General features: G+C 34.9%; 2 protein-coding genes across 2 annotated transcripts in view; both read right to left on the reverse strand.

Annotated features, from left to right (window-relative positions):
• Positions 1-299: 299 nt before the first annotated feature.
• LOC108197616 (non-specific lipid transfer protein GPI-anchored 7) lies at positions 300-2,787 on the reverse strand. Its single transcript, XM_017365280.2, has 3 exons — positions 2,331-2,787; positions 1,510-1,554; positions 300-554 (listed from the first exon to the last, which is right to left on the reverse strand). Exons 1-3 carry the CDS (start codon positions 2,770-2,772, stop codon positions 409-411), a joined length of 633 nt encoding a protein of 210 aa, XP_017220769.1. The 5' UTR covers positions 2,773-2,787; the 3' UTR covers positions 300-408.
• An 869-nt stretch (positions 2,788-3,656) lies between these two features.
• The window catches only part of LOC108197436 (non-specific lipid transfer protein GPI-anchored 7), a 29,180-nt gene continuing 4,993 nt past the window's right edge, over positions 3,657-27,843 (reverse strand). The window contains exon 3 of the mRNA XM_017365056.2: positions 3,657-4,089. Coding sequence (XP_017220545.1) covers positions 3,983-4,089 — 107 coding nt within the window. The 3' untranslated portion in view covers positions 3,657-3,982. The remainder of the gene's footprint in view (positions 4,090-27,843) is intronic.

Raw genomic sequence — 27,843 nt, forward strand, 5'->3', positions numbered from 1 at the left:
GAGACATCCTAAAAAAAACGGTAAAGAAATGATGGGGAAAGAAGGATTATTATTTATAATTGATTATTGTGGATCATGATCTTAGGGGAAAATACTATATCGAGAGCAAAATTTTAATTTCCAGAGCAAACAAGCATGAAAAGACAAAACTGACCCGTGCATATACAACAACAGCAAAAGAAAAAAAACAATGTGAGGGTAATTTTATCTTTTCATTTTTCAGCTCTGGATATAAAAAATGTGCTCTGAATATAACATTTCCTGCCATTACAAGTACTAATATATTTATCAAGTATCAATTTTATGTATAATCTTTCTTTAATTTATTAACACGCACCAGTACATCATGACTTCATAGCTAGAGACTTGAATACGTGTTCTAATTGCTAATCCTTTCTTAATTCCGAACTAAACAAGATTAACCGATGATGAAACCCAAAGCAAGAGTAGGCTTAGTAATAACACACTCAATTCATTCCTGTGGGCGATGTTTTCCGATGAGTTTGCAACATTGTTTTTTGTTGAGTTGTCATCCTCGTTGTTCCCTGGTGGTGCTGCATGAACGCATCAGAATTAACAAGTGATTATGCATGCAAATTCGCCGCTAATGTTTCATGCTCCTCCCTTTTCCTAGACATTCTCGAAAAATCACATAATTTATAATGAAGTGTGTGAAGAAAGTTCTGTACAGTGAGTGCAGTAGCTATATTTATACTACTCTACATGACATAATTAATTATAAATTATGTGACTTTTTGGGTGAATGGTAAGCCCAACTTCTTCTTAACTTGTGTAAAAGTGATTTTATCTTTAATCTCATTTATCGAACATGAGAAAAATGTTATGGGAAAGCATATGAAAAATTGTATTGGAATATAAGAGATACTGTACGTCTATGTAGACACAAATTTTTGTTAAACTAAATCACAAAATAGAAATGGAGGTAGTATCTAGTACTATCTAATAATGTCGCGGTCTTACAACATGTTTGTGCAGTCGCTCAATAAGAATTATGATCAAAACGAGAACAGTGGAAACACCAAAAAAAAATAATGTTTATTTCAATTTTGTTTCTCTTAATTTAACTATAATAGTTAAATTTTTATTCAAAACTAGTTTTCCTTAAAACAATTTATAAAATTATAATTTACAGAAGTGTCAAGTAATGAAATAAAATTTTATAGATTGGATGAGATGGAGGGAGCAATGTTCTTGACAAATTTGATTCTTTTAATTCCCCGCTTCTCGTTTGACCGTGTATCATTATATGTCACTTTTGATTTGGGCACGTACTTTTAGATGAGTTGATCGGATAGTAAATTTATTATTTTTTAATTAATTTTTTTTGTGAACTAAAATTTTGATTATATTTTTTTATTCAGAAAAAAAAATTTCAAAAATTTCAGAAAAAAAAATTTCAAAAATTAACTACCCGATCAAAGCACTTAAAAGTGTGTGCCAGTTATATATTAAAAAACAGAAGGAGTATTAATTACATAGTAGTATTACCTAACGATGCTGGGATGGGTGAAGTCGTTCCATTTTTGCCACCACCTGCAGGAAAATAGTAATATTTCAAATTTCAATAGATTGGGCAATGAGCAATGTTATTGTTACAAAATTGGATACAAAATAACGTGACATCGGTGACATGGTAGTTTGAATAACTTGATAAGAGAGATTAACGGGATCAGTTATTAATTACTATTATTTAAGTTATGAGTTATGACCAATACACGTGGTAGTTTGAATAATTTGATAAGAGAGATTAGCGGGATCGATTATTATTATTTAAGTTATGATCAATAAACATACAATACGTGTCATTTTGTATCTATTTTTGTATTACCAACATTTTTCAGTGCCAGATTTGGAAGATACAACAAGATATGACCATGTTTGGGAATTAGCGGTTAGCAGTTAGCGGATTAAATTAGATTTTTTGACTAGCTGATTGAATTAGATGTTTTGACTAGCCGATTGAAATAGATGTTTTGACTAGCGGATTGAATTAGGAGTTTCGTGTAAAACTGTTTGGTAAATAGCTGTTTTATTACCTTTTTATGATATATACCCAAACCTCTAATCCAAAAAACTCCTCAAAGTAGCTTTTTGAGCCCAAACCTCTATTTCAATCCGCTAATTATCAAACACTATCATTAGCGGATATTATCAAACACTATCATTAGCGGATTGAGATTGTCAAATCTCTGAATCATCCTAAACCTCTAATATTACTCCAAACCGCTAACTTCCAAACACGGCAATCAAAACAAAAGCTGATGAATTCAAATAGATTGCGGTAATGAATAAGATAAGCGATGGAGTACCTAGGCAAGTAGTGAGATCAGTGGAGATACCACAGAGAGAAGGCAGACGAATTGCTAGAGTAAAGTTGATAGAGTAAGATTCAAAAAAGGAAGGAGTTGTGTAGAGATTGCAGAGGCACGAAAGCTGTTTCACAACTGCTCTGGAGAGTGGATCGCAACAAGAAGCCGGTGGCTTTGTGGTCAGGTTCAGAAAATCCATGCATGGCACCACATTTGTGGCGCATGCCGGAAGTTCTTGCCCTTCACTCACCCTCATACAGCCCATCACCACCACCAGCAGTACTGCCGCAGCCACCATTCTGCAATTCATCCTCCTTAAACACCTCCCATTGGTAAATTCTTTATATATTGTGTTTCTGTAATACAAGCTAATGGCTGGTGCTTTCAAGTGTGCTATATATATGCGCCAATTGTCTGATTTCTGCAACATGGCGCACACCATTTTGGCATAGAATTTACTGATAATTTTAGTTTCAGACCGATGTTTACTGGCGTGCAATGCACAGAAAACGTTTTTCATGAGTTTCTGTGGTACTGTTTTATGAGAAAAATGTTGCGAGTAGGTCTGATCAAACAATGCAGAAGATTCTTTTTCCTTGTTGGTTTGCTAATATACTTTATATAAAGTTTGTCTAAACAACCTCATCTGGCAGAATAACAGAGGAAAAGAGTCACATTACAATTCACAACTACAAAATCAAGCTATATATCCTGGTCAACAATCCACAAACCATAGAAGCAGTAAAGTATGCAGATAGAGATAAGAACTGTGGAACATGAAACAAAAATTTCGTATTATTTTGACAAACCGGAATATAAATATGATTCCCTTTTAGAACCTTTCGACCAAGTTTGAACAAAACTGGCTAATAGCAATCAGTCATGAGGCCATTATAGGTGAAAATGTAAAATGTCTATTTCAAAAGCAAAACAAGAACATAGAACTTTACAAAAAATATTAGAATTTATATTTTGATTACTATGCAATATACAAGATGTTGACTAAGCAAGTATCGTAGGAAAAGATACCTGAAGTAATCTAATTCTCTCTGTAACGGGAACACGAGGCTATATAAATTGCTCAAGAATTCAATCTGCAGACTCAAGTGCTTTATATACTTCTCCGCATCCTTTCTTCACTCGGATATATTTATCACTATATTTTTAAGCCTTGATAAAATAATTCAGCAGCATTACTGGTTAAAAAAAGATTTTACATCAATGCACTCTTTTATAGGATCGAATTCTCGATCTTTTTCATTAAAAAAAATTATAGAGAGAAGAAAAATATCTGCTGAACTCTGGTATAATGGATCATATATTCATAAAATCGTATATATCCCATGATCTCCCATTTTCTGAACACATTGCTGAAGAAATTTTATTTGCATTATGAAGATTTTATATCCAGAAGCAAAACATAACATAAATATTGAACACTACTGAATTTAGCATAGGATTGCTAATAAAAATCTGCCGACAATGGTAAATAGTAATGAAGGCACTCGACCAGAGAAGGTTTTCATGTGTCTTGAAAGAGAGAGCAACTCTGAGCTGTTTTTGAGACCATCACATGCCATATAGTAGTAAACAAAGTAGTTGCAGATCTTCATGAGTCTGTCCATTCATTTTGATACATCTTTCATGAGCCTTTAGACTAAGGTCAAATTAGCCCAAATCAAAAAGCCGCCAAATATACCAGCAGATGCTAACCTTCCTGCGTGATTCTTGGATGAGCTATCATTGTAGTTGGGTGATCCTGTAATGACTCCTTCGTTGGAAATTAAATGTATTCATTTTTCTAGTTCTGTTTTCGGCCGAGTCAGGCACTACATCACTGAGTTTGGTCGAGTTCGTTATGTGCTGAGTCTCGTTTTAGTTTGAGTCCTGGGTTTTCTTTTGTTACTGATTATGTTTGGAACTGTATACGCTTTCTGAGTTGCTATCTTTTGTGAGTCGCCACGAGGTACCGAGTTAGCAGCTGAGTTTTTGTTCTAGCTTTGTAGGTTTGATGTGCCGAGTTGCCTTGGCTTTGTTTTATTGAGTCGCCAGTTGAGTTCAGGGGCTTGATTTTAGTTTCGGTTACGCGTAGATGGTTGTTTGAGCAGTGTTTCCTTCTTCCGAGTTGAGTTACAGAGCTGAGTTGTTTGGCTGTTGAGTCGTGTTCTGCAGTACTGTGTTTTCCATGTCCGAGTTCTGTTTTGTTTTGAGCCTGTGTCGAGTTGCAGCTGTGTGTGACATTGTGAATTGATGCGTGTTGTTAGTCTTAATTTAATTTTGACTTTTAGTTCATTTTTTACTTTAAACACGAAGCACTTTTTTTTTAAGTTTACCCCGATCATTTTCCAGGTGCACCAAACTTCACGTACACACATTGTCTTCCAGGTCCACAAAGTGCACCAAACTTCAAGTACACACATTGTCTTGTACTCTACCTTTTATACAGTTTCGCACATTACAAACTCCGTGCTTTATACAGTACTATCTAAATTTTGAGTTCTATCATGCAGAGATTCTGGCAATGGGCGGTTCCGGAAAAATGAAGACGCTGATTCTTGGAGTGGTGTTAGTGACTGCCCTGACAGCAATCGCAGAAACGCAAGACTCATGCGCTTCCGCGCTCATGGCATGCGTGGGTTCCATAAACGCAACAACGAAGCCTCCGTCTGCTTGTTGCGATTCATTTGAAGAGGTGGTTGCTCACCAGCTTGAATGCCTATGTAATTTGGAGTATAATACACCTGATTTGTTAAGAGCTTTGGAAATAAATGTTACTCAGGCTCTTCAACCTCCTACCTTGTGTAGGGCTGGCAATTGCGGGTCGTGGGTCGGGTTCGTGTCGGGAAAACATACTCGGGTAGTATTTTCAACCCAACCCGAACCCGACCCGAAAATTTAATGGGTACAGGTGCCAAACCCGAACCCGACACGATTTAATTTCGGGTAACCCGACACGACCCGAAACTCTAAATAAACAGAGTACCCACTTCCACATTAAACCCCTCCTCTCTTTTACTCATACTTTCAATCGACATCCTGAACTTACAAGATCTGAACAAAGAAGAAAGAACAAGGGAGGTGGGTAAATACAGAAGAATACGAGTCCAGTTGAGACTCGAATTGGAGTGAGAGACTGAGAGGGGAGGAGATTCGAACATATGGTTTTTGATTTGGAGGAGGCTGAAAGACCAAAGAAGAGAGTGCGACTGCGAGATAGAAGAGATTTAGGGTTGAAAGCCGTGAGACCTGAAGTTGATGCGTGAAGTTGAGCGGCCTCATCAGATCTGTAAAAAGAAAGTAATGAATAGGTGTCTGTGTCTGTTGGGTTTTGTATATTATGTGTAAACTTATATAATATATAATATATAATAAATATATGCGGGTTGATTTCGGGTTACCCGAACCCGACCCGAAAATGACCCGGTTTTTTCGGGTTGATTTTGGGTCAACCCGAAATCGACCCGAACCCGAAATACCCTGACCCGAATTCGTATTTTGCGGGTCGAATTCGTGTCGGGTTATCGGGTCGTGTCTGAAATTGCCAGCCCTAACCTTGTGCGGTGTCCCTGATAATCTCTGTCAAGGTGCTTTTCTTTACCTCTGTGTTTTCATTTTTTTAGTTCTTTTGTCAATATGGTTTACTCATTGTATGATGTTTTTTTTTAAAATGAAGTCATGTGTCGGTTAGAGTTTTGATTATCCTATATTGTTTTATATATTCATCTATCCATATGGATCGAAAATCATGGAACCAAAGATTATCATTGGGTTCGATCTATTTCCTCATTTAACCCGGTTAATGTCTTAACCTTAGTACAAGATTTTCGAGTTTTACTTTTTATGTTTGAACTGATAATAGGGTCGTTTTTGGTTATTCCGGGAGAATAGTGGGGTAAGGGGAATTTAAGTTTTTGACAATAAAAAATAATGGAAAGGAAAAGCTATGTGCCACCGGAAATGTTAGTTTATGAGAACAAAAAATAAGGGTGTATAGACATTTTTTCACAATTCTAACTTTTACAAAATTAAAGAAGTGTCCCAGAAAATTTAAAAAGATATATCTTTTTATTGTCAAATTTTGTAACATTTACACTTCTTTAATTTTGTAAAAATTAGAATGGTGAAAAAATGTCCGTACACCCTTGTTTTTTGTTCTATAAACTAAAATTTCCCATGACACGTACCTTTTCCTTTCCCTTATTTTTTATTGTCAAAAATTTAGATTCCCCTTACCCCTCTATTTTCCCAGAATAATCAAAAAGGACCCTATTATCAGCTCAAACATTAAAAGTAAAACTCGAAAATCTTGTACCAAGGTTAAGACTTTAACCGGCTAAAACGAGGATATAAATCGAACCTAATGATGATCTTTGGTTCCATGATTTTCGATCCATATGATTAGGTGAATATGAAAAAGAATATAGGATAATCAAAACTCTAACTGACACATGACTTCATTTTAACAAAACATCATACAATGAGTAAAACATATTGATAAAAGAACTAAAAAATGAAAACACAGAGGTAAAGAAAAGCACCTTGACAAAGATTATCAGGGACACCGCACAAGGTAGGAGGTTGAAGAGCCTGAGTAACATTTATTTCCAAAGATCTTAACAAATCAGGTGTATTATACTCCAAATTACATAGGCATTCAAGCTGGTGAGCAACCACCTCTTCAAATGAATCGCAACAAGCAGACGGAGGCTTCGTTGTTGCGTCTATGGAACCCACGCATGCCACGAGCGTGGAAGCGCATGAGTGTTGCGCTTCCACGATTGCTGTCAGGGCAATCACTAACACCACTCCAAGAATCAGCGTCTTCATTTTTCCGGAACTGCTCATTTCCAGAATCTTTGCCTGATACAACTCAAAATTTAGATAGTACTGTATAAAGCACGGAGTTTGTAATGTGCGAAACTGTATAAAAAGGAATGTACAAGACCATGTGTGTACTTGAAGTTTGGTGCACTCCGTGGACCTGGAAGACAATGGGTGTACGTGAAGTTTGGTGCACTTGGAAAATGATCGGGGTAAACTTAAAAAAAAGATGCTTCGTGTTTAAAGTAAAAAATGAACTAAAAGTCAAAATTAAACTAAGACTAACAACACACATCAATTCACAATGTCACACACAGCTGCAACTCGACACAGACTCAAAACAAAACAAAACTCGGACATGGAAAACACAGTACTGCAGAACACGACTCAACAGCCAAACAACTCAACTCTGTAACTCAACTCGGAAGAAGGAAACACTGCTCAAACAATCATCTATGCGTAACCGAAACTAAAATCAAGCCCCTGAACTCAACTGGCGACTCAGTAAAACAAAGCCAAGGCAACTCGGCACATCAAACCTACAAAGCTAGAACAAAAACTCAGCTGCTAACTCGGTACCTGGTGGCGACTCACAAAAGATAGCAACTCAGAAAGGGTATACAGTTCCAAACATAATCGGTAACAAAAGAAAACCCAGGACTCAAACTAAAACGAGACTCAGCACATTATGAACTCGACCAAACTCAGTGATGCAGTGCCTGACTCGGCCGAAAACAGAACAGACTCGCAGAACAGAAAAGTGGTGAGGATTGTTTGGAGTTTGGTGCACTTTGTGGAACCGGAAAATGATTGGATAAATTTAAAAAAAGTGTTTCTCAGAATATGAAGAACAGAAAGAAAAATATGCTTGTACTGATATTAAAGTTGCTTACACACTTAGATAGCTGAGTATATATACTAATCTGACCTATACATATAAAGACTATATCTCTATATTTGTAACTAACTCACAGCGGTCATCACTACTCTGGATTGCCCGCTCAGCTTCTGTTACACGCCAACTAACATTACATACCCCCGACACAAGTGTTTCTTACTTAAAATAAAAAACGAACTAAGTGAAAAGTAGAAGTCAAGAAATAAAAAGTAACACTATTAACTTCTTATAAGTGTTTTTGTATTTTTATACAAACGGATTAAGAAAATCAAAAGCTTTTCTTCTCGAAAAAAACCGGAAGTTAGGCGGGGCTACAATAACGACTTTAGGGCTATTCCAGTCAAGTCTCCCGCAGGGACTAAGGTAGTAGTGTAACACCTATGCAGCTTGAGCGCATTATCCCTTTGCTATTTTAAGAAAAAGGTATCAATTCTTGAGTTTCAATAAATAGGGCAACAAGCAATAGTGGTGGCAGAGGTCGAGCTGGTAAGCATGCGCTAAGGATGCTTATTCTTTCATGCTAGGAGCAGCATGCACGATATCTAGCAAAATGCATGCGGTAGTATCAGAAGGTGTGCAAATTGTATACTGTGTACACCGTTAATATGATCTATAAAATGAAACGGGAGAGGAGGGTAGCAGCTGAATGCAAAATGAGCCTGGTACTAATAATATTAGGCTAATAATTTAGATTTCATGTTATTTTTATTTTTATCTTTTTTAAAAATTACAAGCCTTCAAGTTTTAAAATTTTAATTAGCATATAATTTGAAAAGAATGTGTTAGTAGTTGGTAAAATATTAATTTTACTTTTTATTATTTTAACATTATCTTGAAATATACATATGTTTAATATTTTTTATTCAAAATTTTAATTGGCATATAATTTAAAAGAGTGTGTAGTTTTCATTTTATGTTATTTTAACATTAGCTTGAAATATATATATGTTTAATATTCAATTACACCAGAACGTGTGGAATATTCTCATTTTGTCTCCCCGGTTTCTTTATACTTTTTTTTCCTTAAAATTTTACGCACGTCATTTTAAGGTATATATAAAGTATAATTTTATAATTTTTCTAATTAATACTTTAAATTTTTTAAAATTAATTTTTTTAAACTATACTTTAGAGAAGTCATAAAATAAATGTAAAATAAAAATTTTAAATAAAATATAACGGAAGTATGTCATATCTCACAATACTAAAAATAGATATTTTGAAAAATAATACTCACAGTAAAATATTTTACATTTAATAGAAAACATCCAATAACAACATTATATCATTACTGTAATATGCGAACTGTACCAAAAAGAAATTTTGGTACAACAAAGCAAAGGCAACTCGGCACTACAAACCTACAAAGCTAGAACGAAAACTCAGCCGCTAACTCGGTACCTGGTTGCGACTCACAAAATATAGCAACTCAAAAGCGTATACAGTTCCAAACATAATCAGTAACAAAAGAAAACCCATGACTCAAACTGAAACGACCTGGAAGAAAATGTGTGTACCTGAAGTTTGGTGCACTTTGTAGAACTGAAAAATGATCCGGTAAACTTAGAAAAAAATGTTTTTGTTTAAAAGAAAAAATGATCGAACTAAATTAAGAATTAAATTGTTTGAGAAACAAGGAGAAATCCTGAAATAAAAACTAGCACTATTAGCTTCTTATATGTATTTTTGTCATTTTAATTTTTATACAAACGAATTAAAAAAGCAGTAGTCTTTCTTCTTGAAAAAGCAGGCAGGGCTACAATAGCGACTTTAGGGCTATTGAAGTCAAGTCTCCCTTATTTGCTTGAGCACATTATCACTTTTTCTATTTTAAGGTAAAGGTATCGATCAAGGTTTTCCTTGAGTTTTAATTAAAGGCCAACAAGCACTAGTGGCGGAGGTAAGCTAACTCATAGAGGAGGATGCGCTAAGATGCTTATTCTTTGGCATTCAAGGGCGTGAGCAACCAACTCTTCAAATACATCGCAACAACCAGGCGGATGCTTCGTTGTTCCGTTTTTATAACCGGCGCATACCACGAGGTCGGAAGCGCATGAGTCTTGCTCTTCTGCGATTGCTGCCAGGACAATCACTAACAGTAACACCACTCCAAGAATCAGGGTCATCATTTTAATGTGTGTTCCTGAAAATTGGTGCACTTTGTGGACTTGAAAAATGATCGGGTAAACTTAAAAAAAATGCTTCGTGTTTAATGTAAAAAATGAACTAGAAGTCAAAGGTAAATTAAGACTAAACGCATAAATTCACAATGTCACACACAGCTGCAACTCGACACAGACTCAAAACAAAACAAAACTCGGACATAAGAAACACAGTACTGCAGTACCTGACTCGGCCGAAAACAGAACAGACTCGCAGAACAGAAAAGTGGTAAGGATTGTTTGGAGTTTGGTGCACTTTGTGGAACCGGAAAATGACCGGGTAAATTTTAAAAAAGTGTTTCTCACAATGTGAAGAACAGAAAGAAAAATATGCTTGTACTGATATTAAAGTTGCTTTACACACTTAGATAGCTGAGTATATATACTAATCTGACCTATACAGTATACATATAAAAACTATGAGGCCGTTTGGGTGAGTTTAAAATAAGTGCTTCTTTCTTAGAATAAAAAAGTAGAGTAAAAGTTAGAAATAAGTTAAGACTTATAAGTGATTAAAGTGTTTGTGAAATAAGTAGAAGTCCTGAAACAAAAGCCAGCATGCCTAGCTTTTTATGAATGCTTTTTGATCTTTTACACAAACGGTACAAATAAGTGATTCCAACTTATAAACTAGGGGCTTAAAAGCCGTAAACAAACACCCTCTATATCTCTATATTTGTAACTAACTCGCGGCTGTCACCACTACTCTGGATTGCCGGCTCAGCTTCTGTTTCACGCCAACTAACGTTACATATTGTAATAGTATTTCTTGCTTATAATAAAAAACGAACTAAAAGTGAGAAGTAGAAGTCATAAAATAAAAACAATTTTTATACAAAGAGATTAAGAAAAACAGAAACTTTTCTTCTCGGAAAAAGCGGGAAGTTAGGCGGGTCTACAATAACGACTTTAGGGCTATTCCAGTCAAATCTCCCGTAGGGAATAGGGTAGTAGGGTAACATATATGCAGCTCTGCTTGAGCGCATTGTCACCTTTGCTATTTTAAGAAAAAGGTATCAATTCAATCAAGGCTTTTCTTGAGTTTCAATAAAGAGGCAACAAGCAATACTGGTGGCAGAGGTGGAGCTGGTAAGAATGCGCTAAGGATGCTTATTTTTTTCGTGCTAGGAGCAGTATGCAAGCAAAGTGAATGCCTAGTTTCAGTGCACTGTGTACACCGTTAATATGATCTTTAGAATGAAACGGGAGAGGAGGGTAGCATCTGAAGGCAAAATGAGCCTAGTATTAATATTAGGCTACTAATTTAGATTTCATTTGTTCCTTTTAATTTTAATTTTTATCTTTTTTAAAAATTACAAACCTTCAAGTTTTAAAATTTTAATTAGCATATAATTTGAAAAGAATGTGTTATTTGGTAAAAATTTAATTTACTTTTTATTATATTAACATTATCTTCAAATATACACATGTTTAATATTTTTTATTCAAAATTTTAATCAGCATATAATTTAAAAGAGTGTGTAGTTTTTATTTTATGTGATTTTAACATTAGCCTGAAAAATATATATGTTTAATATTCAATTACACCAGAACGTGTGGAATATTCTCATTTTGTCTCACCAGTTTCTTTATACTTTTTTTCCTTAAAATTTTACACACATTTTAAGGTATATATAAACTATAATTTTATAATTTTTCTAAATAATACTTTAAATTTTTTAAAATTAATTTTTTTAAAACTATAATTTAGAGAAGTTTTAAAATAAGTGTAAAATAAAAATTTTAAATAAAATATAACGGAAGTATGTCATATCTCACAATACTAAAAATAGATATTTTGAAAAATAATACTCACGGTAAAATATTTTATATTTAATAGAAAACATCCAATAACCACATTTTATCATTGCTGTAATATGCAACTGTACCAAAAAAAATTTGGTCCAACAAAGCAAAGGCAACTCGGCAAACCTACAAAGCTAGAACGAAAACTCGGCCGCTAACTCGGTACCTGGTGGCGACTCACAAAAGATAGCAACTCAGAAAGCGTATATAGTTCCAAACATAATCAGTAACAAAAGAAAACCCAGGACTCAAACTGAAATGACCTGGAAGAAAATGTGTGTACCTGAAATTTGGTGCACTTTGTGGAACTGAAAAATGATCGGGCAAACTTAAAAAAAATGTTTTTGTTTAAAAGAAAAAATGAACGAACTAAATTAAGAATTAAATTGTTTGAGAAAGAAGAAGAAATTCTGAAATAAAAACTAAGTACTATTAGCTTCTTGTAAGTGTTTTTGTCATTTTAATTTTTATACAAACGAATTAGAAAAGCATTAGTCTTTCTTCTCAAAAAAGCAGGCAGGGCTACAATAGCGACTTTAGGGCTATTCAAGTCAAGTCTCCCGTAGGGACTAGGGTAGTAGGGTAACACTTATATATGCAGCTTTGCTTGAGGGCATTATCACTTTTTCTATTTTAAGGTAAAAGTATTGATCAAAGTTTTCTTTGAGTTTTAACTAAAGGCCAACAACCACTAGTGGCGGAGGTAAGCTAGTTCATAGGGGAGGACGCGCTAAGATGCTTATTCTTCGGTGCTGGTAACAGTATGCAAATATCTACCAAAGTGCCTGGGGTAGTTTCAGAAAGTGTGCAAGTTGTGCACCGTGTACACCATATGATCCATAAAATGAAACGGGAGAGGAGGTAGCACTAGTAATTTAGATTTCATTTGCTTCCTTTGTATTTTAATTTTATCTTTTTTTAAAGTTTCAAACCTTCATGTTTAAAATTTTAATTAGCATATAATTTGAAAAGAATGTGTAATTTGGCAAAATATTAATTTTATATTTTATTATTTTTAAAATATGAAAAATATAATTTAAAATTAGTTAAAAAATAAAAATATTACTAATAATATATAAAAATATTAAAAATACATATAAATAGATGATAAAAATATATATTATTTCCAATACCCATTTACAATATATAGAATAATATTGTAAAAGTTAAATCTCTGATAAAAAATATAATCTATTTGACAACAATATTTTATCAAATTTCAATCCATTATCATACAATTTACAAAGCTCCTTCTTTCCGGTAAAGAGAAAATGCAGTATGGGGGAAGCAGCTTTACAAAGTGAATTTGTATTGCAGTGGCCTCTCTCCTCTCATGTCATTTTGCTTATTTCTTGGTCAGTAGAAGTTGTCTGGTGTTATTTTCTCTAAGCTAGTATTTTGGCTTATCAAAAAAAATATAAAAAATAATATAATTATGTTAAAAATAAAATTTAAAATTAATCAAAAAACACATTATCACATATTAATATTAGAAAAATATTTATAAATAGATAGTGATTATTATTTGTTGTTTACACTACCGATGTACAATATTAAAAAATTAGTGTAAAAATTAAATATTTAAGAGAAAATATACTTAGTCAGGTAATATAATTTAATCAAATTTTAATTCATTAATACTAAAACGCTAATAAAATAATGTTAAAATTTTAATTAGGAATAAAAACTTCAAACCATATATTCATCATTTCTTCGTATGAGGTTAAAATTAGTATGTACTAATAATTAAAATGTGATATACAATCAAAAAATTAATAAATAAAATGAGGAAACATATGTCACAAAAGTAAAAATTAAAATAAAATATTAAAAAATAAAATGACTGTCCACCAAGCTACCATTCTCCGTAGCTCTATATACCCAACAAACAAACGGAGTTGGTTATCTTCTCACGAAAGTACACAACTTGCACAGTTTAATCGAATAACTTCAGCATGCATCTGGCTATAGAGTACCAAATACTTCTAAAATTTAAGGTAGACAAAGTTGCCAGCCTCAAGTCATACACAGGATGCCTAGAGCTGTAATTCGAGTCGGGCTGCTCGCGAGCTTGCCCAGCTCGAACTCGTTTAACTGGATTCGGCTCGACTCGTGAAATGAGTTGAATTCGGACAAAAGTTCCGGCTCGTTTAGTTAAAAGAGCCGGCTCGACTCGACTCGTGAAAATAAACGAGCCGAATTCGAGTTGAGGCCGACTCGGCTCGATTAACTTGGCTCGAATTAGACTCAGCTCGAATTACAACCCTAAAATATTGCTATAAAATATTGCTATAAGTGTTCATACATACAATCCGGGTTGGGTTTATATGATACACCGGAATAAGAATGCCAATTAAAGGGAATAGGTATGTCAAGGACTATAGAGTGAATGATTTTTCCATCAAAAGGAAATAAAACTTTAATTCCACACAATAAAATTACTAATCCAAACACTAACAAATATAGGTTTGATTATCATTAACCATGAATCAAAGACTCCACACAAAAAAGTGCAACGAAAAGGTATAGGTAACTTCTACTAGTGTGCATCCTTTAAAAAGGTCAAAGAATATGCTCCGGTTTGTTTAGTAGAAGCAACTCCTATTTTTGACTTCTGTTTTTCCTGACCCTTGTGTAAATAGGCAGAAGTACCTTTAAAAAGTTGAGAATGCTATTTTTTCTCTCACAACTTCTAATACTTCTTTTTCAAACAATTTATCAACTTATTTACTTTTAAATTCTAATCCACTTATTTACATTAAACAAAGAATCACTTTTTTCAACTTCCCCAAACGGCTTCTATATACATATGTGAAAGCAACAACTAACAACTAACGGGTTTACTTTTTCAAACAAATTGAGCCCATTTAGGTTTTGTGGCCCAAGACTTGCTACCAATCTGCTTAGTGTGGATTGTAGCCCAATAACACGAGGATTTAAGGCAATAAAGGGACAGGTAGAGAGAAGATCACTAAAAAGTAAAAACAAAATGAAACTGTGAAATGTCTATTTCGAAAGCAAAACAAGAACATACGACTTTACGGAAAAAAATTAAAATTTATATTTTGATTATTATCCAATATACAAGATGTTAACTAAGCAAGTACCGCAGGAAAAGATAACTGACGCAATCTACTGTAATGGGAACACTATTAATTGCTCTAAGACTTCAATCTGCAGACCGAAGCGACTGGTTCAAATATCTCAGAATACTTATAGGAAGAAAATGTGTGTACCGGAAGTTTGGTGCACTTTGTGGAACTGGAAAATGATCGTGTAAATTTAAAAAAATGTTTCTTGTTTAAAGGAAAAAGTTAACTAGAAATCAGATGTAAATTAAAAATTAAACTGTTTGAGAAAGAAGGAAAATTAATGAAATAAACTAGCACTCTTAATTTCTTATAAATGTTTTTGTCATTTAAATTTTTATACAAATGGATTAAGAAAAGCAGACTTCTCGAAAAAAGCCGAAAGTTAGGCAGAGCTACAATAGCGACTTTAGGGCTATTCCAGTCAAGTCTCCCGTAGGGACGAGGGTAGTGGGGTAACAACTAAAGAGTTTTGCTTGAGCTCATTATCACTTTTTCTATTTTAAGGAAAATGTATCGATCAAGGTTTTCCTTGAGTTTCAATAAAGAGGGCAACAAGCAATAGTGGCAGAGGTCGAGTTGGTAAGGATGCGCTAAGGATGCTTATTCTTTCTTGCTAGGAGCAGTATGCACGATATCTAGCCAATGCACTAAGGACATTTATTCTTTCATGTTAGGAGCAGTATGCACGATATCTGGCAAATGCGCTAAGGATGCTTATTCTTTCGTGCTAGGAGCAGTATGCACGATATCTAGCAAATGCGCTAAAGATGCTTATTCTTTCGTGTTAGGAGCAGTATACACGATATCTAGCAAAGTGTATGCGGTAGTTTTAGAAGGTGTGCAAGTTGTGTATTGTTTACACCAATGATCTATAAAATGAAACTAGGGTAGAAACTCGTGCAAGGCACGAGCCTGTATATATACTGAAATAATTTTTTATATAAATAAATACATTAATATAATTGGAAATACATAAACTTATAATATTTTAATTGTATCTTATATGTTTGTAATATTTCATATCATTTTAATGAAAATGAAATATATTTAGTTTGATTAGATATTGTAAAAATTTCATTCATTTTTAACTATAAAATCACATGATTATTATTAATTATTAAAATATTAATTTAATTCTAAATGACATGAAACATATTTTTTTCAAATTAAACAGTCGTGTATAATAAAAAGTATTTATTTTAACATAATCCCAAATTCCTCTATCTTTTTATTTACATTATAATGTAAAATGTTTTACTTAATTCTCCTTTAAAAATTTTAGCCCACTTTATAATATTTTTTTCTCGAGTATGTCAATATATTATTACATGCGCACTACTGATCATATAATTATTTTATATATAAATAAAGCACCGTTGTGAATGAATTCTTGAATCGGTCGATGTCGTTCTTAACATGAATTCTTGGATCGGTCGATGTCCTTCTTATCGCAGAATGTAGGTAGGCATAAGATATATACGACCAGGATGGAATGAACGGGGGCATGGGTTGGCTCTGATTCCCCTCAAAACCTTCCTTGAGAGTTTGAATTGATATTATTTTGAGTATAAAAACTGATTATATAACCATTCCGTGCCCTTAAAAATCTCCCAAAAAATTTGCATTTATTCAATTTTGAGCATAGAAATTGATTATAGAGTTTATTTCGTTCCCCAGAAACTAACAAATCTTGATGGTCCATTCAAATATATATAGAAATCTCATGTAAATTTGGACTTTGTACATACAAATTCATGAATTGTCGATAAAATCTAGATTGTCCGAATGTATTGTTGGTATAAAAAATTTCTCCCTTCCAATTTTTTTTCTCTCGTTCCGTCGCTATGACTATACTCGGGGACAGGGACGGTCCTTAATGAAGAGTAGTAGGGTCCGAATATATAAAATTCACTTTATATATATATATATATATAATGTGTGTATGTGTGAATTTACAAATATTTTTATGTTATATATATATATATATATATATATATATATATATATATATATATATATAATATTAAAAATTAATTTTACACGAATTTTATTTTGGTAATGGATCTTTTTATGTAAATTAATATTTGTGACTGATGTAGAAACCGCTTGGACATTTAACTGGCAGTGGAATGGTTCAATCAGAGATGAGGTGGCTGTGGACATTGTTTCTGTATCCCTTCTTAATGTATGTGCTGTTATACGTTCTCGTGAATATGAAAAGGCTGGACATGAAATGTGAATGAGTATAATCACTAATCCGTTCAGTATGATATTTACTTCCCAACCGTACTTTCAAATGCATGCAACAGGCTTCCACTGGTTTCGAGTCTGCATAAAACCATAGTATACGTGATGAAAAAAAACCCTAAATAAATTAGTTAATCTCACATAATTTGATTTTTAAATGCTTTTTATCCTTAATGAAAGTGTAAAGTACTACTTTTATTCTTAAATTAAAATTAAGTTATATAATTGGAACAAAGTTCCATGTAGTCCGCATATTTACTGTAGTACCGTAGACCACGTATGTTCTGCAACTATAAAATGGCATAAAAACATTGGAAAATGTGTTATTTTGCAAATCATGTTCTATAAACATCATTATTTTGTTAAAAATTTTGACAATCCTGAACATTATACAAGTTAAATAGTGAAAAACACATTATTCTGCAAAACATGTTAAGTTTGCAGAACATATTTACATATTACAGAATATATGTGTTCCACTTGTCGAACATAAATGATTTTCAATTTTTTCATGAAATAGTGATATTTATAGAATGTATTTTACAAAATAACAAGTTTCATACATTTTGTAATGTTTTTATAACATTCTATAGTTGCAGAACATACGTGGTCTACGGTACTACAGTAAATATGTGGACTACATGGAACTTAACTCAATATAATTGTATATATAATTGTATAGTAAATACATCTTATGACAAGATAATTATGTAGAGGGGTAAACCGAAACGAATAGAGTATTAAAATTAGAACCTAATGTAAAATAATTGTTGGATGTAGTAAATATTTTCAAATTAAAATCATTCTTCTAAAATTAATAATTTCAAGTGACAAATTTAATTACCAAAATCAGGCCAAGTTGTCTAAAGTACTCCCTAATTCCATATGCTTCAACTTTTCTCAACATGGTATGTAACTTATCTTTACATAAAATGAGATCCAACAATCAGTATTTATACAATCAAATCCAAATACCCAAGCTCAAGTAGATTCCATTGGACACCATCCACACCCAAATCAAATTGAAAAGAATCATGATGATCTCTGCTTGTATTAGTAGTATTCACATTTGAGTTTTGCTCGGGGGAAATGTCAGCATACAACTTTTGTGAGAACTAAGTTGCAAATTCAGGTCACATTTGAAGATGCCATCATATTTAACACAAAAATTTGATAGCAGTCTCCTTTATTTAGCAGGATACAGAAAAACAGCGATTCTATTTTGTCATGACAAGAAACAACACTGCTGCAATTCTGTAATCAACTACACTAACAGAACAGGCATTCAAACCATATGCAATAGTTTTATGGATCCAGCGGTATTAGCAGCAACCAGCATCTCAGATTGCTTTTGCGAACAAACAGCTGAAACAAAACGTCCATCATCATCATCAGCCAAGCTGAACTTGTGAGAAGTGATCGGCATTGAAAACGATCTATGATATGCAAACACCTGTAGAAAACAAATAGGATTAAACTCGTGCTCATTTCCTGACATTCCTTACAGATAGATGCTGAAGAGTGCTGTAATCATGCAAATGTTGTTATCAAAAGTATAATTCCTCACCAAATTAAGCTATTTTTGGTTGATTATATACCAGACAGGGGCCATAATTATAAAACCAACCTGTCTCAAATTTTGTCTATACATTCTCTACCATCAATGATCAATCTAACAAAAGGGACAAAACAATACAAGTTGGCTTTTCACTTACACGGCCAATCAACACATCGCAGTACGGAGATCAAAGTGATAGATATCTACATTTAAGTAATCTTCTTCTCATACACAAGCGGGAAATTACAATGGAGTTGGCAAAACTAAAGTTTTATATCAGCGAAAACTATTTGAAGATATTACACAAACTATTTTGTCTCTGAAGCACACATGATGTAAAGCTCTGATGTAGACACAATGCAAGTTAATTAAAAACAGTTGACGAAAAAAGAAGCAATATGACCCTTGCTTTTATTTAAAAAGGAAGAGATCAGAAGTAGGAATCCAAACCTTTTCATTAGTATGTCCAGCAAGGGTTGAAATGCAACTTCCGCGCTTGTTGAGGTCCCAAATTTTTAGTTTACTGTCAGTAGATGCAGAATGACGGTTTATGAATCTAATTTTTTTTTATAGCTAACAGCACTGGCATGGCCGACTAACATACACCATGGTTATTCAGGATTTTGAAGATGCATGCAGTATGTATTGTAGTTTGCACCACCAAAGGCAAGCAAATTGCTGGATTTCGAATGGAACTGAACGCAGCAGGCAGGTGCAATAATCCCGATTGTCATTACACTGCTGTTCTGAAAAAAGAAACAAATCGAATGGATTTATTACATGTTATTAATATACAAATCTCCAAGTGTTAATATTTCAAAAAAAAATATTAGATGAAAAAGGACAGAGAGCATCCCTGATTGGTATCCCAGAGTTTCACACAGCGATCATCAACCCTGCTAGCTAATTTGACCAAGCCATGTTACCGTGCTCAGCGTATCAGCTAACTTCTTTACCAGTCTCTGCATCCCATAACTAAAATGTGTATCAAAGTTATACTAATATTACACATTGGATGATGTTACCACCTATATTCATGCATCTAGTTGTTATAATTTAAAAGATGTTTTGTTTCTGGTTCAAGAAATTGCAGGCAAAAAATTTGGCATCACAATTCTGATTCAGTTATGACACCAAGTATGCGAATATCAATGCACCAGGCGAATTATACCTATAATACAGACAAAGCATTCGGGTAAAAGATCTTGAAAGGTTGTTAAGCAAAATAACAACGTAGAATAACATAGCAAAGAAAACTATTTTCAACTACCAAAACACAAAAGCATCATCAATTAGTTGCTACTCTTACAAGATTGTAGCAAGGGATATTAATTCTCAAAGGCACACACATAATTTACCATCACATTAATGAAGTAAAACTGGAGAACCCCAACTTATTTTCACAATGGTGAGCCCATAATATGAATTCTAACAGATACCTCAATATCATAAACAAAGGTAACTATACCCTATATAGGAAATGATAAATCTATAATAGAAATCATTACACCAGCAAAGGTGAAGATTCAACATGTGTAGTATATAAAATCTTAGTTGTCTTATATACTTCTAATTTGAACTGCACCTTCTGTATCAGCAATAATCAAATAAGAGATAAAAAAACATAGTATTCCAAAAACTTACTTGGTTTGTTATATCATACACTATTATAGCAGCTGCAGCTCCTCTATAGTACATTGGGGCTAAGCTATGATATCTCTCTTGACCAGCAGTGTCCCAAATTTCAAATTTTACAGTTGCGTCATTTACAGCCACTGTTTGTGAGGAGAAGGCAGCACCTATTGTGGATTCCGGGATGATCATTTAATCATCAAGATAAGAAGTAAAACAAAAAAGGGACATTTAAGACTGCATTATTTTGCTTATTATTATTAATATAAGTATATAACTATATAACAATCTATGCACGAATACAACTATACACAAAGCTATTAGCATTCACCTGAAATTCGAAAAATTGCCCTTTGACAAAAGGCAAAACCAGACTTGATTTTCCAGCACTAACATCCCCAAGAAGGACCTGAAAGATATTTCAAAAAATTATTTCAGCTAATCATCAGAATGTGAAAACCAATATTACCTATGTAACAAAACAATGACCAGAAAACTGAAAGAGTAGAGACACATTTCCATATTCTAGACAAAAGAACTACTTTTCACCACCAATACACATAAAAATTTGTGGCACTTGCATATTCTTGATAAAGTGGAAAGGTAACTGGCGATGTGAAGTTTAAGTAGGAGACACAATTGATGCTCTTCTTGACTATTTCCTCTACAAATCCTGTGCAAGGCACGGGCTTGTTTTTATATATATTAATATGCAATTAACATAATACATATTGGTTGGAACCGTGCAAGCTAGAGCCTGTGTGTATATACAATTAACATAATAGATTATGGTCTGGAACCTGCTAACATACTCTTGAATGATACAAATCCTTTTATTTTCAGAGACTACAAATACATCTCAAAAAGTAATATAAAGATTTTTCTCTAAATTAGTTCACATACAAACTTAGGTAAGAGTCATGCATATACACTGATATACTTGGTGCTTAATGTTGGATTAAAGGACCAAAACCGTCGTATATTCTTTGGAGATTCATATTGCATCATTAAATACATACTTGTCATGAGCAGAAGCATCAATGTAAAAGTCCTAATAAAACATAACTTAGAGTTGTAAATTGAGCGAATATAATAAGATAAAAAAGAAGCCTCATCGGCACAATTATTATTATGTACTAACAAATTGATTTTTATCAAACTTAAGTGTCTTATATATGTGCACAGTCAGTTTGCATTCATATTTTTGTGGTTCATCCTTAAGAAGAAAATGGTATTCATACATAGAAAATGGGCACTAATGATATTAGCTGAATTAGTTATAATGCTAATGAGTAGAACTACTGAAGCCAGAGTTCCGGCAGTTACATCTGTTGATGCTAGAAACAACAACCAGATTCCTACAATTGCGAGAAGAAATTTTGTACCTTATGGACCCGACTTTCTTGGTTGAGTGCCAACTGGGAGATTCTCAAATGGCAGGGTTCCAACTGATTTCATATCTGAAAATTTCAGTCACAGGCCAATTGTAGATTTGTAGCCTGATAAGATTGATTAATTTATCTGCAGTCCAAAAGCGAAGTAATAGGAGTATTCAGCTAATTGTAGAACCGATGCAGACATCATCAGAGATATTGTAATTATAATGCTCTGTAAATTCACCGATGTCATACAGAATATTAACTTCAGTTCACAATGAATTTCAATATAAAATAACAAGACCAATTGCATCGGTGATGTTAACTTTTGTCTCGCGACAATAGAACTCCCATCTAAAAATTTGATGTTGGTTCATCTCCATTAACACGGAGGTAACAAGTCAATGGCCCTGTTTGTTTACCTGAAGCAGAAGCTGCTCTCTCACTTATTTACTTCTCACTTCTTTTAAGCTTGCTCAAACGGCCCCTATATCTGAGAAATCATACCTGGGTCCCGACGAGCAGCATTCCTCGCTTCACCGCCCTGCGCTCCTCTGCAACCTCTTGTATCAGACACAGCTCCGGCCTGCCACGTTTTTTCGGGGAACCATCCCTTATGAAGAAGGTGTGCCCCATAATCCCAATTAATATACACACCAAAACTGCATCCATTTACCCTAAAACCTAAATCAGGTGAAAAAGAACCAGGAGAAGAGGCAAGCCACCACAAAACATAAATCGCAGGCAAGGAAGAATATGTGAGATAAATCAAAAAGGCAGCCGTACAATATATACAGAGATAAGAAGAAAACCAAGAGCCGAGGGAGAAACTGTCGCAGACAAAAAGAAAATAAAGGGCCGAGGGTATTGTTGAAATTGTGTGTAAAACAAAGGTATATATGTCATTTCACGAGTATTTTTCTTGCTCTTTTTGCCCTTAGTTCTCTTTTAATATATAGAAGCATATGAAAGAGGAGGATAGCATTTTTAGGCAAAATGAACCTAGTATTAATAATAGAGTTTATTGCGTTTTGCACCCCGCTGGTATTCCGAAAAGTCATTTAAGGCTCATACTTTGGATAATTGCAGTATGCACCCCGCTAGTTTGAAAAGCGCGGCAATTCGAACCCTTCCCACCCGTTTATGTTAAAGTTGACTCAACTTCTCCCGTTAACGTTTGAATTTAAGGGTACTCTTGACCATTCACCCTTTAGTTTATGTTTAATTAATTTAAATCAATAAAACAAGGTAAAATCCCTAATTCCCTCCAATTCCCCCATCCCCTTTAACACCGTTTCGTCTTCATCACACCAACACACTCAAACCCCGTTACTCACACCCACTACAGCAGTACCCCGTAAACCTGAAATCAACAACGATCGACAATGAGAGGGTGATTAAGGAGTGGTTCAAGCGTAAATGATGTAGGAGATGTGAAATCGAGCGACAATGCTGGTTCAGCCGTATTTAAGGGGGGTGATGAAATCCCGGCTTATGCTGGTAAGCACCATCTTCGTCTCTCACAAATGATTGCTTTTAGTTATGTTTATATGGCATTGATAGTGAGTTGAATATTTATCATGCATGTTGTCTTTTCGTGGCTATTAGGGTTTTGTTTTTATATATGTTTGTGGTCCCATTGATGTGAATATGTTCGATTACTTAAAGTAGTGTGGTCCCCTTGTTGTTTAAAGCTTGAAAAAATAATTTTTGTATGCAGATATGAGTCCATACTTTTCGATAAAACTCCAATATGGTGGTCACTTTAACACTGAATTTTCCGAATATGTTGGGGGTGATATTGCCTTTTTTGACATGTGTTCTGTGGAAGGTTTGTGTTTTTTTTGAAATTGATGCTATGCTTGGAGAGGTTGGTTGTAGTACTGAGAGTATGGACCTCTGGTTTTTGCTCAATGAATTAGAGTTCAATGCAACTAATATCATGCCTATTGAAACTGAAAGAGACCTTGATCTAATTAAAACCTTGGTAGAGAGTAATTACAAGTTAGTTAGGTTGTATACCACCCCTAATGGGCCTGGTTTAGATGGTGAAAATTGGGATATTTCATGGACACAGTTGGCTATAGATCAGAGGATAGAGAGGATAGAGGACATTAGAGTTGAAGTTGAAGAAACTGCAAATGAAGTGGCTGAGGAAGGTGCAGATGAGGATGAAGGGGAAAAATTAAGTTTCCACGGCGACAGTTCGAACATGGACTCTAGTCAGAGTGACTGTCCTAAGCCTAAAAAGAAGAGGAGGGTGCCTCCACCTAATCCACCATATAGAGCTAGAAAGAGAGGTAGGTATTCAATGTTGAGGGGGTTATTTAAGAATACAGAAGACACACCAGTGGTACTGGATGAAGCTGGTAATGATGTGACACCAAAAAATGTGAAGAGGAACAAAGGTGCAGGAAAGAGCAGCCATAGAAGTGAAGAAAATAAACAACCTGTTGAAGACAAACAGAGTCAGAGTCAAAGAAAAACAAGGCAAAACAGTATGAGCACTGAGAACAAAGATGGTGCAGATAAACTGAGCCAAGAGAGGTTGATCCAGAGTCAAGAGAAGAGAAAAACAAGGCAGAAGAGTGTGCGTAGTGAGGGAATTGTTGGTGCAGAGAAAGCAGTTGAGGAGAGGTTGATCCAAAGTCAAGAGAAGAGAAAGACAAGGCAAAAGAGTGTGAGTAGTCAGGGAAATGTAGGTGCAGAGAATGTTGGTGAAGAGAATTTGACTCAGAGTCAAAACAAGAAGAAGAAGAGGGGTGAGGTGACTGTGAGCCAGAGAATGAGTCAGAGACTTAAGGAGAAGAGCAATGAAGACAATGGTAGCCAGAGAGAGGGTAGCCAGAAGAACATGGGAGGAGGGTTGAGGCAGAGCCAAAGATTAAGGCAGAGCAAAAAGGCAGAGCAAAAAGAGCAAGAAGAACAAGTGGAACTGGAGAATCAGGAAGAAGATGGAGAAAATGTTGCAAAGGATGAGGAAGAAAATGATAGCTACAGCTCAGTGAGTGAATATGACAACAATGTTGAGAGGATGGCCATCTCTTCTTGTGATGAGGACGACACGACATTTCGAGAATTTAATGAGAATATCGATATGGAGAATCCTCAATTTGAGATGGGCATGGTTTTTAGCAGTGCACAAGTATTTAGGGAAGCAGTGAGGCAGCATGCAATTACACAGCAAAGAGGCATAAGATTGAAGAAAAATCATTCAGACAAAATCAAGTGGGTATGCTCAGAGGGGTGTGAGTGGAAGTGTTATGGCATAAAGCAGCAGAGATCAACTAATATTCAAATCAAGACAATATGCAACACACATACATGTAGCCCTGCATGGATTCAGAACCAGATCAATTCCATTTGGTTGGCCAGGACATATGAGCATGAGATTAGAATGAACCCTAGCTGGCCTTTGCAAGCATTTCACTCAAAGGTAGTGAATGATTTGAAATGCAATATTTCTGAGACAATGGCCTATAGAGCTATGAGAAAGGCCAAAGAAGCAATTATAGGAAGGCATGAAGAAGAATTCAGCAAGCTATATTTGTATGCCAATGAAGTGAAAAAGGTAATGCCAACCAATTTAGATTTCTCTATTGAAGATCTCTTTCAAATGGTACAGCAGGAGGAGGTTAAAGTTGCCTGGCAAATGGTGGTGTCTGCTACATTATGGACCATCTGGCTATTGAGAAATGCTTTGATTTTTAATAATATTCGATGGAGTAGAGACAATGCATTAAGAATATTGAGAGCTAGAATTTTCAAGTGGGTGGAGGTCAATAATTTTCTAAAAGAAGGTCTGGAAAATTTGTCATATGTTAACCCAAGAGGAGCAATTAAAGTCTGTCAATCTCAACAGATTAACGAATTTTGGTCTAGATGGCTGAGTAAATATGATAAGGTGGCAGTTGTCGATGGTGCAGTGCACAAAATTAACGGGCGACATGGAAAAGCTGGTATTGGGGGAGTTATTAGGTCTTCTGATGGATCGGTGGAATATTCGTTCTCAGGGCCTTCTAGGAAGCTTCAAATTTTCGAGGTAGAATTAGAGGCTTGTGTTCATGTGATCCGTAGATTGTCAGGGGTGATAAGAGATGGAAGTAGAGTCCTTATTTGTTCAGATTCTGTGGAGACCATTAAGTTTTTGCTTAGATTAAAATTTGAGAGCGAAGACAATAATTTGGTGCCTACTGATATTTTTCAAGTGCTAAAGGTGGTGGATCTTAAAGCAATTAACAGGAAATTTAACCTAGAAGCTGATGGGCTGGCTAAGGCAGGGATTAACAGAGCTGAATTGGAAGAGAAGTGGAAGAACGAGGCCCAAAGCCAAACAAGTTAGTGGGCTTGAGTTGGATGGCCTACTTTGATTGGATAGGTTTATTTTTAAAATTTCAAACTGGTCTGTCAAATTGTTCAGCGTTCCTATAGTCCTCTTCTATTTCCAAGCAAAAGCACTTAGTTTCATTGGCTGAAGAATACAAACGTTGGTATGCATGCGTTTATGGGAAAAATAAGCTGGTTCTTGGAGAAGTGAAAAGCTAGTCAGCAAATTAAAAACCCTATGCATGAGTGAAAGTATTTATTTAGAGCTCCTAGCTTATTTCAGGGTATCATCTGTATCTACATCTTCTTCATCTCATAGCTAAGCTTCATGGATCCTTCCTGGGAACCTCCGAAGCGTGGTTATGTGAAAGTAAATATTCGCGCTTCCTCTTTGGCTGTTGCTCTGCAGAATGGGAACGTGAATGGAGTAGGTATTCTAGCGAGGGATCATCGGGCTAAGTACCTCTGGGGTATCATGGTTCCTATGCGAGATGTGGGTTTTTTTGAATTGCAGTTGTGGGCTATTCACAAGGCAATGGTCACGGCATACAGGAGGCGGATTCCGAGAGTCATTCTTGAAACGGACAATGTCCAGGCCTATGAGATATTGCTGGAGCAAGATGATGACTTGATAGAAGAGGAGGGACTGGAGGAGGTGGTTAGACAAATCAATATTTTAAGCAGGACGTATAATCACTTGAGGTAGGATGATGGAAAACGATGGGATTGCGAGCTGGTGTCAATTCTCGAATCTAGAAATAGGGCTGCATTATGCATGGCTCAATACGGTTTGGAGAATTGTTCCTCGCTTGTGGAAGTTCCCGTACCTTTTGAGGAACTGCAGGAGCATTTAGAGTTGGATATGGGGTTCGGGCCGCATGCTGATTTCTTAGAGGTGCAGCCTAATTTTGGAGAAGGGGAACTGGCGGAGGATCCTCCGGTCATTAATATTTCTGATGAGGACGATGAGGAGAATGACGAGGACGATTAGTAACTCAGGCTGGCATCAGTTGGAAGGCAAGGGTATTAGCATGCAAGGGTTTTAGTTAGTTCCTGTTTTTGGTTCTCAGGCTTCTTTATGTTTTGTTTCCTGGTTGTAGCTATTTTCTAGTTTTCTGGTTTATGTTTGCATTGGATGATTCTCCGAGTTGGGCTATTTTGCTGTAAAGCCAACTCTCGTTCGTTTTATTAATATAAGTTTGGATTATCAAAAAAAAAATCGAATAACTTCAACATGCATTTGGCTATAGAGTACTAGATACTTGTGAAATCTAAGGTAGACAAAGTTGCCAACCTCAAGTCGTACACATGATGCCTTTTACTGTAAAGAGCAATGTGAAAAATACATCTGTGGACGTCTCATGTTCATGGCTTTCGTGGTCAACCCAGGAGCTTTAAGAAAAAGAAACAAGGCATGTGTTTTCGTATCATTTATGGAGTAAAACAGAGGAGCCAACGAAATGTGTGTGCATGAAGTTTGGTGCATTTTGTCGACCTGGAAGAAAATGTGTGTTATTGAAGTTTGGTGCACTTTGTGGAACTGAAAAATGATCGGGTAAATTTAAAAAAAGTGTTTCTTACTTAAAGAAACAATG

The sequence above is a fragment of the Daucus carota genome, chromosome 8 (assembly GCF_001625215.2).
Source record: "Daucus carota subsp. sativus chromosome 8, DH1 v3.0, whole genome shotgun sequence".
Lineage (NCBI taxonomy): Eukaryota > Viridiplantae > Streptophyta > Magnoliopsida > Apiales > Apiaceae > Daucus > Daucus carota.